The sequence below is a fragment of the Fukomys damarensis genome, unplaced genomic scaffold (assembly GCF_012274545.1).
Source record: "Fukomys damarensis isolate Sample0158 unplaced genomic scaffold, DMR_v1.0_HiC HiC_scaffold_7, whole genome shotgun sequence".
NCBI lineage: Eukaryota > Metazoa > Chordata > Mammalia > Rodentia > Bathyergidae > Fukomys > Fukomys damarensis.
The window spans coordinates 19502677-19520255 of NW_022900919.1; the positions used below are offsets into that span (position 1 = coordinate 19502677).

Sequence of the window (17579 nt, forward strand, 5' to 3'; positions counted from 1 at the left end):
AGCCTCAAGACCCCCACGTCCCACCCTGCCTCCTTCTGTGGAGTGGTTCTACCTGACTTTGTTCCCACCAGTAGGACTCTATGCTCAGATTTCAACATGACATGATGATAAGAGATCTCCTGAAGGCCCTGCCTCATGTTAACCTACCTTGGATGTGTGTGTATGTGTGTGTGTGTGTGTGTGTGTGTGTGAGCAAGCATACATGTGCATTTGTGACTGTGCATCTGTCCCTGGAGGACCAGGCCCCAGGCCCCAAGACACCACAGGGAGGGCCTGGTCTAAGCACTGTCTCAGGTAGAGGTCAGGGAGAAGCTGCTCCCTCGGCCACTGGAGGTTCAAACCCTCTGCCAGCTGATGCACCTCCTACAGGCACAACCTCTGATTTGCCTAGTGTGTTGTGAGCACTGGGTAGGATGAGGTCTGTGAAAGGCCTGGCATGCGGCATGCCCAGTGAGTGGTGTGGTGTTGTGGGACATTTGGGAAAGGGAATCAGGCTTTTCACACAGCAGGGGAGCTTGGAGAAGCTGGAAGGACTGAGGGAGAGGGACTTGGCACACTGCAGTGTGTCTCAACGTCTTCAAGGCCAGACCCACCAGTCCCCCAAGGACCCTCACTGTTAGCACAGCACCTGCACCCATAGCTTTAGGGACCCAAAAGTCTGGGCCCTGGGGAATCTGGGAAGCAGAGGTACCCCCTAGGACAGCATCCAAGCCTCACTTCACCTCTCTCTTGCAGACCCCATGATGGAGCTGGCAGGCCCTGACCCCTCAGAACTCGATGGCCAGCAGGAGCTGGAGGACTTCGAGGACAACGCCTACTCCTATGGTGGCATGGATGGCAGCACCGAGGCCGGCGCTCTGGCCGGGCAGGCCATGAAGGAGATGGCCTACTACAACGTGCTATAGCGCGGCAGGTGGCGAGGTGGGCGGGTGGCTGGGTGTGGGGGTGAGACCCCAAGGAGCTGCTGCCCCCCAAATCCTCTGCACCCTAGGGACCTTTAAACCAAATGGAGACTGTACTACTGGCCTCGCTGGAGCCTGGCTCAGGCCTGGGCATCCTGGTGAGGGAAGGGTCACCAAGATGCCCAGACTGGGTCTTCTTAGCCTGCTGCTGGGGGTGAGGGGGGAGAAAAGCTGGCAGGGCTGTCTGGGGACAGGGCACAGGGCCATCTCAGGCCTGCAGAGCTGCCCCCAGGTCCTGACACTGCAGGGGAAGGTTCCCCAGCCAGGCCTGTTTCTCTTCTGGACCAATCCAGGGATGTCTGAGCCCCCTGCTGGCCGGTACCACCTGCCCCCACACTGCCCAGACCTCAAGGTCCCAGGCCCTGTGCCCACCTGGTCACCCCACCCAGTCACCAGACAGCCAGGCAGGGCCCTCTGCCTTCTACCTCGGGGCCTCCCCCATGCCCGAGCCCTGCCAGCCTGTAGGAAAGCCAGATACTATGCCTCCCACCGCCCCTTGAGCCTGTTCTGCAGCTCTGTTTGGAGTGAGCACCCTTAAAGCAGATTCTGACAAATGTCATCCAGTTCTCTCCGGGGCTCGGGTGCCACACAAAACCAGGACAACCTTGGGTCAGGCACACACGATCTGAGACAGATGGAGCAGGGCAAGGTGCAGTAACCCTAGAGACAGGAGAGGCCGTGCTCAGGGGAGGCTGAGGCCCACCTGTGGGGGAAGAGGGACCTTAGTTGCTGAAATGGGGTTAGCCACAAGTTAGCAGGCTCTTGGGAAAGAGCAACGTATTTAAAAAGGAAAATCAAGACCATAGAGGAAAACAAAAATTTTTGAACAAATGGGGGTATTTTGAAGGTAATTTATTATTTTTTTTCTTTGAAACTGTGTCGCCTATTATCCTTTCGGATGGAGATGCGTTTTCTTTTTCCACACATAAGCTTTCTTGTGTGCTGTGTGTGCTTTGAGCCTCCCAGCCCAGGGCAGCCTGGCCCAGCGGGACACAGGCTCTCCGGCCTGGAGGTAGGGATGGCCAGAGATGGGCTTTGAACTGCACCTGTGCTCGGCAGCTGGGGCTCTCCCTCCGTCACCCACCTACTGTTGTTGCCTCCCCCGGGCAGTGGAACAGCACATTCAGGAACTCCAGGGTGCCCAACTCTGCCGCTCACCCCCCAGGCTCAGTGGGAGGGCCAGGCAGGGCTGTCCCCACAGGCACAGGTGACACCAGGAGGGACACAGCAGGGCTGTCCCCGAAGCTGTATCCCTCAGCACAGGCCCAAGCCAGGCCTCAGAGTGATGGTCGGATCAGGGCTGGGGGTAAACACGTCCCCCAGTGTGGTTCCCCAGGCCCCCAACCCCGCCCCCCTCTAGCCTCCCAGGTGCCCGCCATGATGACCCTCAGGTGGCAGTGACTCCGGCGTCACTGTACAAGACATTTTCTCCTGCTGAGCAGAAAGCATCACCCCTGCAAACTACCTCTTCCCACAATGTCTTTCTCCCTGGTACCAAAAAACAACAAAAAAAAACCCCTTCTTCCTCCCTCTCCCTCCTGCCAGCGCCTGGGTGCAGTCCTGGAAGCTGGGTCTCCTCTTCTCCTCCCCGTTCCTCCTGGCACCCTGGCACTGCCCCCCGCAAGGCTCCTACTTGAACGCCCCTGCCCCGTGCCTTGTACCTGGGCAACGCGAAGGGAGCAGACAGCACACTCCAGTCTAGCGGGGCGGCCTCGGCCAAGCTCCGGCCCTCACCCCTCCGGCCTCTCGGGTGACTTGCAGACTCCTGGACGGATTCCACTCTAACTTATTTTCACATGTATACAAACCGACCGTTTAGAGACCCCACTTGTGCAAAGCCCTACTGTGTTTTTATGTTCCTGTTTAAGAGAGAAGTTTACTTAGCAATAATTATAAATAAATGAATATTCTTTAGTGAGGTGACTGCAAGTGCTTCTTTGCGCAGCTCATGGGGCCCTGCCACCGGAAGTCCTATCAAGGCTTCTGGACCACACAGAGAAGAGCCTGTCACTGTCCAGGGATGAGGACCGTCCCTGGCCCTGGCTCAGGAGTGACCACCTACAGTGCCAAGTGCAGGCAAAGCCCTGGAGTTCCCAAAGCTGCTTCCTTCCCTCCCCACCCCCGCAGCCCCAGGACAGAAGCCAGCTGGCAGTGCCAGGCTGAGCTTCAGAGGATGCCTTCTAATGACAGGCAAGCAGAGGCCCGAAGTTCTCAGCTTCCTCCAGGACAGCCGGCATTCCAGCTCTTCCTCCTGAAGCCAGGAATCTGAGGAGACTACCCACGAAGAAGAGGGCTGCTGGTGTGGGCAGGGGACTGGAGCCAATCCCAGCTACCAGGGCATCAAGAACAAGGTTCTGGGGATTTTCGCAAGCACAAGGGCCCGAGTTCAATCCCCGGTACCAAAAAAAAAGTACAGTGGTTCCCAGCCAGGCAAGTAGGTAGACGCCTGTGATCCCAACACAGTAGGAAGAGCCAAATCGGAGCCCAACTTGGGTAACTTAGCAATTTACCAAGATGCTATCTCAAAAAATAAAAAAGAGCCAGGTGTGAGAGGCTGAGGCAGAAAGATTGCTGTTAGTTTGAGGCCAGCTTAGGCTACACAGTGGGTTCAAGGCCAGCCTGAACATAGCAAGACCCTGTCTCAAAAAAATAAAACAGAGCTAGGTGCACAATGCAGTGCCATGGGTTCAGTCCCCACTATCACCCCCATCCCCAACCCCTCAAAAAAATTCTCAACCACAGGGTTTCAGGAGCCACGAGAACCTCACCAATCTTCAGGTTACTAAGTACAGTTATTTCTTGGTGTTGATGGCAAGTCAACTCCAGGACCCCCAATCCATGGACACCAAAATCAAAGGGACTGAAGCCCCTTAAATAATACAGAATCTGCTTATATCCTCCTCTATACTTTACATTGTCCCTAGCTGACTTGTAATACCTGTGACAATGTAAATGCTACACAGAGTTGTTACACTGTTGTTGAGGGGTAATTACAAGGCAAGAGTCTATATATGTTCAGTACAGATGCAATTTTTCTTCCCAAATAGTCTCAATCCGAGGTTGGTTCAATACACAGATGTGGCACCTTTGGATACAGAAGCTGACTGACTACACCTATCTCATGAAGTGAAGACTGTTCCACTCTTCTGTAGACATTTCACACCGAAGAGCAGAAATATAATCTGTGTAGAGAAAAGTGCTTTAAATTGAAAATGTATAACTCCGAGGCAACTTTTTATCGCCTCTTCTAGTTCTGCTAAAATGTAAAAATGAAAACTGGGAACTTTCTAGCCTGGGTTATGGAGTCTCTGTACCCACACACAGGCCCCAGGAGAGCCTGTTTCATTACAGAGAAGAGCAAGTAGAGGCCTGGAGATGTTCAGGTTAAAACCAACAAGGAAAGAAACATGAGGATCCAGTCTTTCGGGAAGTAATACAATCCCAGCAGAAAGCAGGTGGAATTGGATAGTGCTAGGAAACCAGGAACCTGCAGGCCCATCTCCCCACAGTCTAGCAGCAGCTCAGGCCAGGAAGGCCCACACATGGCCTGGCCCCAGTCCTCACCCTGGGGCGGCCCCCAACTGGCCTGCTGTGGAGCTGTGGCAGCCTCACCCATCCCTACTGTGTCACAGACTCTTCCAGGGCCGCTGCCTCCTCCTCCTCCTCCTCAGGAACAAACACAGCAGACAGTTTTGTGGAGAGCTTTTTAGTAGCTAAATATGGCACCATGTGTTCCAAGGGCAATATAAATTACAGTGTGCAGGACACATTGGCTGCTGAGGTAAAGCACACTTCCTGCCCCACGCCACCAAGAGGGGAAACACGCAATTCTCTTAAAAACATCTCACTTATAAAAAATGTCCCCTGGACAGACTTCCAGAGAGGGCTGTGAATCTCACCCAAGTTGCATGACCATGGGAGCCATGGTCACTCGCCCTGCCAGGGGCACTTGAGGCTGGCAGTGCCTCCCTACTGCTTGCCCAGCGCTCTGTCCAGGTTGCTCTTTATGGTGTCCAGAAAGTCTGTGGTGTTCAGGAAGTGCTCGTTCAGTTTCACACTGCGGGAGAGAGACACCACTCACATTGAGGCCTTCGTAGGCTGCCCAGGTCACCTGGCACCCGCTGCCAAAGGGCCACAGTGAATCCCGCAGAAACCTGGCAGGGTCTTTGTTTTTCTAGGAGACAAGTCACTGGGCCCAGCACTCCAGGGAGAGGCTCAGAGGTGGACAAAGGCTCTGAGCAGCTGGCCAACAGGGACTGACCACCTCCCCCAGCCCTATCTGCAGATTGATCTGAGCTGCTCCCCAGGGCTACATGTGTCCTGTTCCATGCCCCCGAGCTACCCTGACCCAGGGATGGCTCTGAGTGAGGTCCCAGCTTCCTCCCACAAAGCCAACCCCACCCTGTCCCCGGGGTCACATACTTGCTCAGGCCATGAATGCAGCCTGCCAGGTCCTTGGTCATAGCTCCACTCTCCACGGTCTCCACACACACTTTCTCCAGTGTCTGCGCAAACCTGCAGGGGCAGCAGAGTGAGCCCCTGTCATGCTGGGCAGGATCCCAAGCCTGACACTGCTCCACACTCACCGGATGAGGTCCTGGTTCCCATCCAGCTTCCCCCGGTGCTCCAGGCCACGTGTCCACGCAAAGATGCTGGCAATTGGGTTGGTGCTGGTAGGCCGGCCCTAGGGACAGACCTCAGGGGATCAGAGCAGAGTCCCCCAGATGCAGCTGCCCACCCCAAGACTGATAGGCCTGTCCTCCGGCCACCAGGGCCAGCAGCTTTGACCCCAGGGTGTATGGCATCTTGCGGCCACACGGCTCACACATACCTTCTGGTGCTCTCGATAGTGGCGAGTGACGGTCCCGTGAGCAGCCTCTGCCTCGATGGTCTTCCCATCCGGGCAGACCAGCACAGATGTCATCAAGCCAAGGGAGCCAAAGCCTGCAGGTTAGGGACCCATTTCTCAGTGCCCACACACAGTGCAGATCAGCAGGGCCACTCCTCATGCCCCCACCTTCCTCGATGGCACAGAGAGGACAAGGACTTCCTAGAGCGTCCCACCCTTGTGCTGGGTATGCAGGCCTATCAGAGGGCAGAGCAGCCCTTCAGGTTGGCTAACATGAACCGCGAACACCATTTGCGTGTCCCTCTGGATACCCAGAGCCTGTGGCCCACAGGATCAAGACCCCTGCAGAGTACTGCAGCCTCCAGCAGAAAACACAAAGCTGCTGCCAGTCATTGCCATGTTCACTTTTCCGGCTGCTGATAAGCCACTTCCAAGCTCTGTGATTTATTTCCAAGGTTCCCCAAACTGAGATGCCAGGCTCAAATGACCTTTTCTGTTTTTTGTTTTGTGATCTTAGGGATGGAGTCCAAGTCCTCCCACATGCTAGGTAAGTCCTCTACCACAGAGCTATACCCAAAACATTATTTTTGAGATACAACCTCATTAAATTGCCCAGGTTGGCCTCAAAATATGTGATCTTCCTGCCTCAGCCTATCAAGTAGCTTACAGGCTTGTGCCACCATGACTGGCTTCAAATGACCTTTTCTTTTTTCTTCTTCTTTCTTTTGTTTTGGTACCAGGGATCGAAATAGGGTCCTTGTGCTTGCAAGGCAAGCAGCAGAACCACTGAGCTAAATCCCTGGCCCTCAAACGACCTTTCCTATTATCAAGGACCTCAGGGCTTTAAAATTAACCAAATAAGAACTGTGAAAGCCCGACGAAGAAAGAGCAACCTTTATGGCTTGCCTCCAGATCTCTGCTGTGTGTGGGAATCCTTTTCCATCTTACCTGGACCTCCACACTCCTTATACATTTAACATTTTTCACATTTATCATCTGGCTTCTAGTTTAATGCTGAGACTGAATCCAGGGCCTCACCTCCTGCCTGCTAAACAGACTCTACCATCGAGCTGCATCCCAATCCCTGCCAGGCTTTCTATCCTTCCTTCCTAGACAGGACTCTTCTGATGAAACGATCACTAATGTACTTCTCAAGATAAAGCCAGAAGTTTGCCATCTCCCCTGATACTCTCCTAGGTCCCAGAGGATTATCAGGCACAGGACACTCCTGTCACTTAAGCATCCAATCCTGGCCAGTTGTGGTACATGCCTACAAACTCAGCACTCTGGAAGGCAGAGGCAGGAGAACCACAAGTTCAAGCTCAGCTGGGGCAACTTAGTGACTTAGCAAGACCCAGTCTCAAAATAATAAAATAAAATAAAAAAGACGGCCGGGAATGTAGCTCAGTGTGAAGACCCTGGGTTCAACTCCTGTTACCACCAAAAGGAACAAAAAGCACCCAGTCCAGGGCTGGGGATTTAGCTCAGTGGTTCTGCCACCTGCCTCACAAGTACAAGGACCCAAGTTCAATCCCAGCCCGCCCCCCCAAAAGCACCCAGTCCAGCTTGATGCCCATCTCAGATAGGAGCGACCTTCAAGCTGACAACCTAGCCCTTTGGGACTTCAGTTTCCATGTCCTTTCCTCTACAAGGATAGCTTTAGTAACACACCAGTCCAAACCTCTTTTGTGGACCTTGGACTTAAGATGACAGAGAAGGGCCTTCAATGAATCCTGCCACACCCTCAAGTTTTCTACGAGAGGGTCTGAAAATCCCCAGCCAGAGAAGAGCAACAGTGCACCCCTATGGGGACCAGGTCCCCCGAATACCCTGTGCCAGGATGTCCGACTGCACGTCTCCGTCGTAGTTCTTGCAGGCCCACACAAAGCCACCAGAGGACTTGAGGACCTGGGCCACCATGTCATCAATGAGCCGGTGCTCATACCAGATCTTATGCTTGTCAAAGTCCGTCTTGTAGTGCCTGGGAGCAGAGAGACCTACTTTGTGTGGGGAGAGGACAGAAGTCTGGCAGGTTGGGGACCCTCCCTGAGCCTCAGAGCTGAGCCCAATGCACGGAGTGAGTGGCTTCCCCAGGGAGGACAGGGACAGCACAGGAAGGCAGGTGTGGGGTCCTCAGGAAGCCACAAAGGAAGAGGTTGTTACTTGTCAAAGATCTCCTGGAAGATGTCCTTGAAGCGCCCATCGTAGGCCTTCAGAATGGTGTTCTTGGTGCTCATGTACAGCGGCCACTTCTTCTGGATGGCGTACTGGAAGCAGCTGTGCGCAAAACCTGAGATAGACTGGAAGAGAGGGCCCGGCATGGTCGCCTGGCCTGGGGATCGCCAGCTCCCCCAAACAACACCCCCACCTCCACAAGACTATATAGTCCCAGGCACCACCAAGGGGGCATCTGTTCTTTCCCTGGCTCATGACCACTCTCTGAATTTCCAACTTCCAGGAGCAAGCAGAGTATCCCCTTTTACTTTGGACAGCTACCTCCTCTGCCCCAAAGCTTATGGGCCACGTGGCTGGCATAGGGGAAATGTCCCCAGTTCACCAACCTACTGCTAATCTAGGCTGTGTCCCAGTTTAGACAATCAGAGCCTTTCTTCCTGGTTTATTCAGAGCCCTTCTTCCCCTGGGGCTATGATTGGCTGACAAGGTCACATGACCCACTCCTGGCCCTCTAGTTGAAACTAGGAGCCGCAAAGAGGCGTTCTTTTCCTTCCTTTTTTCTTCTTCCTCTTCCTCTTCTTCTTTTTGCAGAGCTGAGGTTGAACCCAGGGCCTTCACAATGAATTACCTTCCCAGCCTTTAAATTTTTTATTTTAAGACAGAACCTTGCTAAGTTGCCTAGGATGGGTCAGAAGTTGTGATACTCCTGCCTCATTCTCCCACCGTGCTGGGGGGCCTGGTGCATGTGTGGGGTCACTTTTCTAACAGGCAAGGCATAAGCCTGGAGTGACAATGGCCGCCAATGAGGAAAGGGGATGGGGAGGCGGCAGGGAAGGAGGAACTGGGCCTACCTCATCAGTGTTGTACATGCCCATGCCCACGCCGCCTGCGGGGAAGTTGTACACCTCCCACTCCTTGGCCCCGCTGCCATCCTTCGGGTTGAAGACCATCTTGAACGTGCCAGCACGGTCCACTACGAAGTCGGTGGCCTTGTACTGCAGAGAAAGAGAGTTGTTTGGTCAGGCCGGGGGCTCCTGGGGCCCTCGGTCCCAGTCGTGTCCCTGCTGCCTACCTGGTCACCGTGTGCGTGCCTGCCAATGGTGATGGGCTTGGTCCAGCCCGGGACCAGGCGCGGGATGTTTTTGCAGATGATGGGCTCTCGGAAGACCGTGCCCCCAAGGATGTTGCGGATGGTCCCGTTGGGACTCTTCCACATCTTCTTTAACTTGAACTCTGGGGACAGAGATGAAGTGGCCCCTGCAGCCCCAGCTTCTATCCAGGACTCAAACCCTGAGCAACACACACCAGATGGGGGTGATGGTGCCAGCAGGGGAGGCAGGAGCCTCTTCGGTGTGAAGCCTCCAGTTCTGAGTAGTAGTGGAGCCTGTGCTATAAACTGCAATTGCCACAGTGCCTCGGCCTGGGCTGCTGAGTGTAGAGGGCCCCGTGCCTCACACACAGCACGTGTTCTGTTCATGTCATCCCCACAGCCCGCATGGAGGTGGCTGCATCTAATGTGGCTCACCTGTGTTCCCTACAGGTGTGTGCCTGAGCCCCTAATGCTGGGCCTTCTACTTCCTTCTCCATAAAATGAGGCTATAAAAATCCCAGAATTTGGGACAGAGCCAAGAGCTCAGCACCGACTCCAGTATTGTGTGGCCAGGCTGGCCTGGAAGGTCAGGTAGGAGATAGCCAGAAGAGGCTGCAGATGTTTCCTAAATTCTTCCAGCCGGCTCCCTCAGGCTGCAGGAATTAGGGAGAAGATTCATTGCTCTACTCCTAACCCTTTTTAAACATTTAGAAAACATCTTGTTAAGTTGCCCAGGCTGGCCTCAAACCTCCTAAGTAGCTAGGATTATAGCTACGCACCATGATGCCCAGCCCTAACTCACCCCTTTCTTGAATTATCTACACACTGGTGCTCCAGAGCAGCCCCTAGAACCAGGTTCAGCAGGTGACCCAGGTCTGTCAATGACCTTCAGGGCAGGGACACTGTGAGCCCAGGACAGTGGTAGAGGACATTAGCCATATTCCTCAGAGACCTCGAAGGCTCTGAACTCACGGCTGCCCTCTGAACAGCCACTGTGCCCAGGTTCAGACAGAGGGGCCGTCCAGAGAAGCCACTGTTACTGTGACACCATCAACACTTCCTTACCCAGCCTCATCTCCTCCTCCCTGTGCCTGACGACCCTGCCGCTGTTGGATCCACACAGCACATCGCCCTGCGTGCTGGAGAACATGGAGTCTGGGCTTGGCTCTGTGCACCTCACCACGGAGACCGAGGTCACCCCGTAACCATTCCTCTCCCAGCCAAGTCCATAGTGACCTCGGGGACCCGCTGTCCAGCAGGCGCTCCCACAATGACCTCCCAAGACCCTCGTCCCCCACCCCACACCCTCGCACCTTCTACACGGGCCTCATCGGGTGTGATGGTGGCACACTTGACAGCCACGCTGTACTTCTGGGTGGCCAGTGCAGAGTCAATGGTGACCTGGTCATTGGTTTGGTCACGATGTGGGAGCCCAAGGTCGAAGTACTTGAGCTGGACATCCACATGGGGCAGAATGAGCTGGAGAGGAGGGTGGGGCAAGGTGTCAGCCCCAGTGACTGTGACCCAGGATGGGACACCAGGGCTTGAGAAATCTCGGGCTGTTCCAGGGAACAATGGTCAAGGAGAGGATGAGGGGAGGTCACAGATGGGGCACAGCAAAGGGTACCACGTCCACAATCCTAGCTACTCAGGAGGCTGAGGCAGGAAGATCACTTGAGCCCAGGAGCCCAAGGCCACCCTGGGCAATACAGTGAGACCCTTGTCTTCAAAATAAATGGTTTGAAGTCATGCAGCTTGAGCACCAGCCTGAGATGCTCGGCTAGGGGCAGAACCCTGCCTGATAACAGGACCTATTAGAGGTCCCCAGAAGGAGACAGGTGGCAGAGATGAGAACAGGACTGATGCTGTCTTCCAGCATGACGGGTGAGATCAGGGGACCTACATCCTCATGGGACTAGACGTTTACCTGACCAGACACTTGGACCTGCCACTTTGGGGAAGGACACTACCTTCTCCTTGATGAACTGCCAGATGATGCGGGTCATCTCATCGCCGTCCATCTCCACCAATGGCTTCGCCACCTTGATCCTCTTGTCAGCATCTGGAAGGGGCACACATAGCCTGTCAAGCCCTGGCCACAGCCACCCCACACTGAGGGAAGGGAGAGAGGGAGGGCGAGAGGGAAGCAGGGGGAAAGAGGGAGGGAAGTAAGAGGAGAAGAGAGGAGGAGAGGAGATATCAGGCCTCAGGTGCCCAGTGCTATACCCCTCTGTAAACACAGCTCCCTGACCGGGGTTCCCGTGGAGTATGGCCAGGCAGGATTGGCCAGAGAGCCACCCAAGCCACCCCAGGGCAAGGGGCTGGACCAGCCTGGCCAGCAGATCTGGAAACTGAGATGGAGGAGACCAACAGAGAGAATTGCAGCCTCCTGGAGCTGACCAGGGCTTGGCCACCCAGTTCTGCAAGGTTGGCCACTTGCCTCCTGTCCAACACTTGGTTCTTCATAGTTTTCCTTGTAATCCTGTAAGCTATGCTGTGTGTCTGACTGCCCTACAGCCCCAAAATAGCCCCAGGGGGAAATCATTATCTCTACTTTAAATGTGGGAAAACTGGAGTTGGAGGTGTACAGTGCTTGTCTAGTATGCACAAGGCCCTAGTTCAAGCCTGAGCCTGAGCACTAAAAAAAAAAGTGAGGACACTGAGGCTCAGACAGGTTACTGCCCAATGGTACAGAGTTGGAAACCAGCAGTGCCAGGAGGGCTTGGGACCTAGGCCAGAGGGAAGAACAGGAAGCCAGGTCTAGGCCCAGGCTGGAGAGTCCTTTGAGAGCGGAGTCCTTTCAGAGGACTCGACAGTAGCTGTTGAGGGGTCTTGGGAGGCGGCACAGAGGGAATGGGGAAGGAGGCTCTTCAAGGGAAGCCTGCCTCACAAGAAGTGAATTCTGGAGCCAGGATGTAGCTCATCAGCACAGATCCCACCTGGCAAGCGCAAGGTCCTGAGTTCAAAGTGAATTCCAAAGAAAACTCAGGGAAATGATCCACGTCATTGATAACTGCCAGCCACCAGGGCCGAGGCAGGCTGCACCTCGGCCTGCAGCAGACTGGGCCACAGCACTCTGCCTGTGGCCTGGGGAGAAGCAGTAGCCAAACCTTAGTTATCAGGAAATGTCACCCACGACTGGGACCCATCCAGCAGGCTGGCGAGAACCATGCCTTCCCTGAAGGAGTACTCGGCGCCTCCCTTAGAACCCAGCTCCACACATTCCTCACAGATGTCCTTGCATGTCTCAAAGCAACATATCAGGTGAGGGGAGAAGTGTCTACTAGGGAACTGAGCCAGGGGCTGGGGCTGTAGGACCTGGGTCCCATCCCCAGCACTGCAAACCAAAAAGGTATGGTCACTTCAGTACATTTAAAACAAGTGACCAAGCCTCAAACACCCCGGTAATCCCAGCACTCTGGGAGCCTGAAGCAAAAGGATCATAAATTTAAGCCCCACTGAGAGATCCACTCTCAAAATTAAAAAATCAAAAGGGCTGGGGATGTAGTGCAGTGTCAGGGTCCTGCACTGACTCCTCAGTGGGACAAAAAATTACATACAGGTATATTTTTAAAAATAAAACAAGCAACCAAAGCCCAACAGATCTCAAGCATCATTGTCCTATAAAACATATAATGATCATGAGTCACAGTGACTTTCCCCTATCTCTAAGAAAAAGAAAAAACTCAAAGTATGTTCTGTTCTTTTTGTTTTTTCCTTTTTTGGGGGTACTGGGCATGGAACATGTTAGGCAAGGGCTCACCACTAAGCTACACCCCTACCCTTAAAAATCCTTAAATCATGTATACCAAGAGAACTCACTCTCCAAGTAAGTGCAAACAGATTTTTTTTTTAATTTACAAAGAATCTTAAAGATAATTTAGGGAGAAAAAAGAGAGGCCCCAAGAGTGGGTGTGTCACAGGCAAGACAGAGCCCAGGGGTCTGGCTCAGGGGCTGCCCCCGAAGTCTTTCGAGGCCCAAATACAGAGAAGGCAGAGGCAAAGGCAGATAGGAAATAGCTTGTTTTCTAGGAAACCGAAGGGCCACTCCACTGCCCCCTTAGATGCTGTGAGGATTTAGAACGCAAGCTACTAAGTTCCTTTACTTGGGGATTTGGCTCAAGCGGTTCTGCTGCCTGCCTCAAAAGCACAAGAGCCTGAGTTTAATCCCTAGTACCTACAAAATAAATTTTTAAAAATTCCTTTACTTTGGTCTGGAGTGTGTATAGGAAGGGCCTTGGGGCCTTCAGATGTGCTAGGCTATTGTTTGCTTGTTTTAGGTTTGTTTATTTGGCCGGGGCACTGAAGTCTTCACACTGAGTTACATAGCCTGACTTTAAAAAAAGGTTTTTTTTTTTTTTTTCAGACAGGTCCTCCTTTAAATTGCTAAATTGCCCAGGATGAGTTCGAACTTAACATCCTCCTGCCTCAGCTTCCCAAAATCCTGGGAATACAGGCAAGGTAGCTTAGCTTTTACAAGCACCTTCTATGAGTTAAGAACAATTAATCAAGTTTTTTTAAAAAAACCTAACCCTGTATCATAAGGAGGACCCATCTATGCGCCAATTCCAAAGGTTTCAGACTCACCTGGTTCCAGGGATGGGGCTTCAGCCTGCAAGCCTGGGGTGCCCCACCTCCTCCAAGGGGACCCTGATGTACACAGAGGTGTTGAGTCCTCAGAGAACAGAGGGTTCCAAGCACCTTTCCCATGGTATTCCGAAATGCCTAAGACATGGGAGTGCCCCTAACAGGGAGGATACATTGGATGGGGACACCTACAGGTGACAGTCAGGAGCAAGTAGTGCTGTTACCCAAGTCAGGAGGCTGTGGCCTCCCTGAAGGCACACTCTGGAGAAGCAGAGACAGAGATGTGTGCCCAAGCCCACCCAGCAGGGTCTCATCCTGTCTGACCCCCGCAAAGGGTTTGTAAGATAATCTCTGGGGACCAAGGTTTAAAATTAAGGAGACTGAATGCATTGATAAAGCAAATAACAAATAGCAGTTTGTTTGTTTGTTTTTTTAAACAAATAACAGTTTAACAAATAACATGGGCAAAGACTTCCCTGAGCATTTGAAAACAGTTAAGATGGTAAAATATGCTATGGGTTTTTGTGTGTGTGTGTGTACCGGGAATCAAACTCGGACCCTTGTGCTTGCCTGGCAGGGGGTGGAACAACTGAGCCAAATCTATGGATTTAAAAAAAAATTAATACAAACAGAATATAAACCAGCCCCTCCCCCACAAAATGCAGATTTTCACATAAAAATCTAGATATGCAGCCTGTCTTTTTTTTGTTGTTACCGGGGATTGAACTCAGGTCCTTGAACATGCGAGGTAGGTGGCAGAACCACTGAGCTAAATCCCCAGCCCCTATGTAACCTGTCTTGAAGAATGAGGTTCCCCCCTCACATGCTGGTAAGGGTGGGCTAGGTGCCCCAGGTCTCAGAGCTTGAGACCCCTGGCTGCCCATATGATGAAGACACTGCTGTGCTGTCCCTCTCAGGGAGACAGGGTGACAAACAATCTGAAATATAAGAAGCAACACAAGCTCCCTGTGACATCCAAAGTGACAGCTGCCAGGAATCTCCACCTGACTGCTCTTGGCAAGAGTATGGGACAGAATTACACCAGTCACAAGTGGCCGTGGGCCTCCTCCCCCTCGTCCACACTGAGGAAAGCTTTCAAAACAGTTTCTTTCAGATCGGATGCCTGGAGCTCCCTCCCCAGGGTGTGTCCCAAGCAGAACAGCTTCCTCCACATTCCTACCATGAAGTCCCAACACGGACCAAATATAGGGGAGCCTGGACTCCCAGCAGAAGCCTGGAGTATCGTCCTGAGCAGCGCCCTCCTCTCACCCACATTCAAGCCAGCAGCAAATCCTAGTGGCTTGCTCTTCAAATATATCCCATGTCTAGCCACTTTCTCCTACCCCGATACTGTCACCCTCTCTTCGGTAGGCTGTGACTGTCACCTCCTATCAGGCCCCTGAAGCCAGGGGGATCCCGTTAGAGTGAAAGTCGGGCATGGCACTGCTCTCAAAACCCTGAAAAGCCTCCTTTTCCACTCCCAATAAAGGCCACAGTCCTCAGAAATGGCCTAGAAGCTGGGTTCGTGGCTCAGCGGTACAGCAGGTGCCTAGCATGTGCAAGGCCCTGAGCAGCCAGAGCCCTGGGGAACCACCAAGGAACCCCATCTGTCACTCACCAGTGCGGCTGAGCCACCCCAGCCCCTGCTCTTGCTCCCCACCAAGGCCTGGGCACAAGTAGGTCCCTTTTCCCTGACCCCTAGGTAGCCTGCTTCCTCCCTCCTCCTTTCCTGCACTGAGGTCTTTTCCGGCTGACCTGTCCATACACTCATACACAGATACTCACACCTTCCCTTTCTATTTTTTCCCCTCAGCTCCTGTGACCGTACAGTGCACTATCTCTTCACACACACATACACACACACACACACACACACACACTGGGGACTGAACTCAGGACCTTTCACTTTCGAGACAGGTGTGGTGCCACTGAGCTAAATCCCCAGCCCTACACTGCACTATCTTGGTCACTATCTGTCCCCTCCCAGACGTCCTTGCCACTCTTATTCCAGCTGTGTCCTCAGCACCGTGCCCAGGGTCCAACAAAGGAGCACTACACTTGTTGAAAGCATAATTGAAGGTCAAATTATAACAGCTCAGGCAGCTCTCAGCTTCCTGCCCTTTTTCCCTCCGAGGGGAGGTTTCACATGGGAGGGAGTTCATGCCAGAAGTGCAGAGGGGCAGGAGAGGTCTGCCAGGCCATGGGCCTTGCCCTGGACACTCACAGCCAACTATGTTCCTAGTTGGAGTCTGGGGCTGGACAGTTCTGGTCAACAGAGCACATGCTCAGCATTTCAATCTCAGCACCAAAAATAAAAGCAATCTGAGGACACTTGTAACATGGGTCTACACAGCAGAACCCAGGGCAGTCCCCAGACCCGGCTTCTGGCAATGGGAGGGCAGTTTCTAGCACTGCACACCCTCAACCTCACTCAGAAGACTCGGGGCCAGGCCCATGCTTCCCAGAGGCCTCCCCTCAACACCTACAGGGCCTGAACACAAGCTCTGGGACCAGCTAAGGAAGAGGACTCATGGAGGTTGGAGCTCAAGTCTTTTTTTTTTTTTTTTTGGTACTGGGGATCAACTTGGGACGTTGTGCTTTCAAGGCAGGGGGCAGAACCACTGAGCTAAATCCCAGGCCCAGGAGTAACTGGAGTCTTATCTGACCCCAGTGAAACAAGGCTCAGCAGAGAACTCTACAGCCATGTGGGCAAAATGGTCACCAAATAATTTGCCCTGGAATCTAGGAGTGCAGACAAGCACCAAGAAGACTGAAATGTTAAGGGGCAAGGTGAGAAAATTAAGTTGTTCCTGGACAGGAGCAGAATAAAGAAAGGCGAGGTACTCCTGCCTCAAGCTGGAGCTTATCAGACTCACCAGCAGCAGTCACTGAGCGCTGAAAGTTATAGAGACACGTGTGGAAATGACCGGAGAGCAAAGACACAGGATCTTTTTAGCCAAAAAAAATTCTTTCCTTGTCCTCAAGGGGAATGCCAAGTGTCTCGGTTCAGCAGCGTTGCCAGGTAACAAGCTGGAGCGGTCTAAACTGTAGAGTCCGATGTCCAACTCAAACAGCAGACATTTGTTTTCCCCATACATAGCCACTCTACTTGGGGAGTTCTAGAAGGACCTGCAACTGACTGCTTTTTTTCATCTGTATCCAAATTCTTGTTAGTGTAGTTTTCTGTTTTGGTTTTGCTTTCTCTTCTTTGCCATCAATGCAAAAAGGGGGGGTGGAAAATGTATCTCACGTCTATGATATGTTGCTGAAGGCAAATGTTTCGAGGCTGACCTCTTCTAGGCTCAGAGTAGGAGAGCAGAAATGCCCCTTTCTCCTTGGCAGGGTGTGGGGACGGCCCCAGCTCTGGTCAGCTGCTCCCACACTTGGTTAAGTTAAAGATTACCCACCTACTGGGTCAGGACTAGCTCGGGGCCCCACCCTCTCCCTCACTCTCCTGGCTGTCCCTGAGGGACTCAGGGCCAGGCCCGGAGAGGGGTTTCCGTGGCAACAGGCATCCAAAAAGGCCCAGAGACCTAAATTGTTCCTGCCTTTTGCAGCAAGGCGTGGGGTAACCAGGGCAATGCCCACATGCCAGGCTGGGCAGCTCGCGGTGGTCATAGAGGCTCAGGCTAAGTGCCGCTTACTGTGCCTTTTCTCTCCCAAACAAGGAGCGGAAGGTGGCCCAGACGTGGCAGAGCGATCGTAGAAAGCCACACTTTGCTCGTGCTCGCGGCCAAATCTCCGCTGCCGGGTTAGCCAGGCAAGGCCTCTGAACCAGCCGATCTCGGCGGGCGGCAAGAAAAGGCCAGGTCGAGCTAAGGAGAGGGCCCCGGACGGCGCCTGGGAGCAGCCACAGGGGCAGAGGGGGAGGGGAGTGGCAGCCGAACAAAAGGACACTTCACCAAGCTGTCGAGTA

General features: G+C 53.3%; 2 protein-coding genes across 6 annotated transcripts in view; one reads left to right on the forward strand and one right to left on the reverse strand.

The window, feature by feature from the left end:
• Window positions 1–2864, forward strand: part of Znf710 (zinc finger protein 710) — a 63429-nt gene extending 60565 nt beyond the window's left edge. For 4 of the 5 annotated variants that reach the window (XM_033761088.1, XM_019207054.1, XM_010621074.2 and 1 more), the window contains one exon: window positions 736–905. In XM_033761088.1, the coding sequence (XP_033616979.1) occupies window positions 736–905 (170 nt within the window). Of the gene's footprint in view, window positions 1–735 lie in introns of all 5 variants that reach the window. The other variant, XM_033761089.1, reaches the window with a different exon arrangement.
• Window positions 2865–4652: 1788 nt separating this feature from the next.
• On the reverse strand, window positions 4653–17085 carry Idh2 (isocitrate dehydrogenase (NADP(+)) 2). The gene is made up of 11 exons (XM_010621076.3): window positions 16540–17085; window positions 11047–11138; window positions 10390–10555; window positions 9059–9219; window positions 8838–8981; window positions 7975–8111; window positions 7641–7792; window positions 5794–5906; window positions 5549–5646; window positions 5385–5477; window positions 4653–5019 (listed from the first exon to the last, which is right to left on the reverse strand). Exons 2-11 carry the CDS (start codon window positions 11095–11097, stop codon window positions 4932–4934), a joined length of 1203 nt encoding a protein of 400 aa, XP_010619378.1. The 5' UTR covers window positions 11098–11138; window positions 16540–17085; the 3' UTR covers window positions 4653–4931.
• Window positions 17086–17579: the final 494 nt, after the last annotated feature.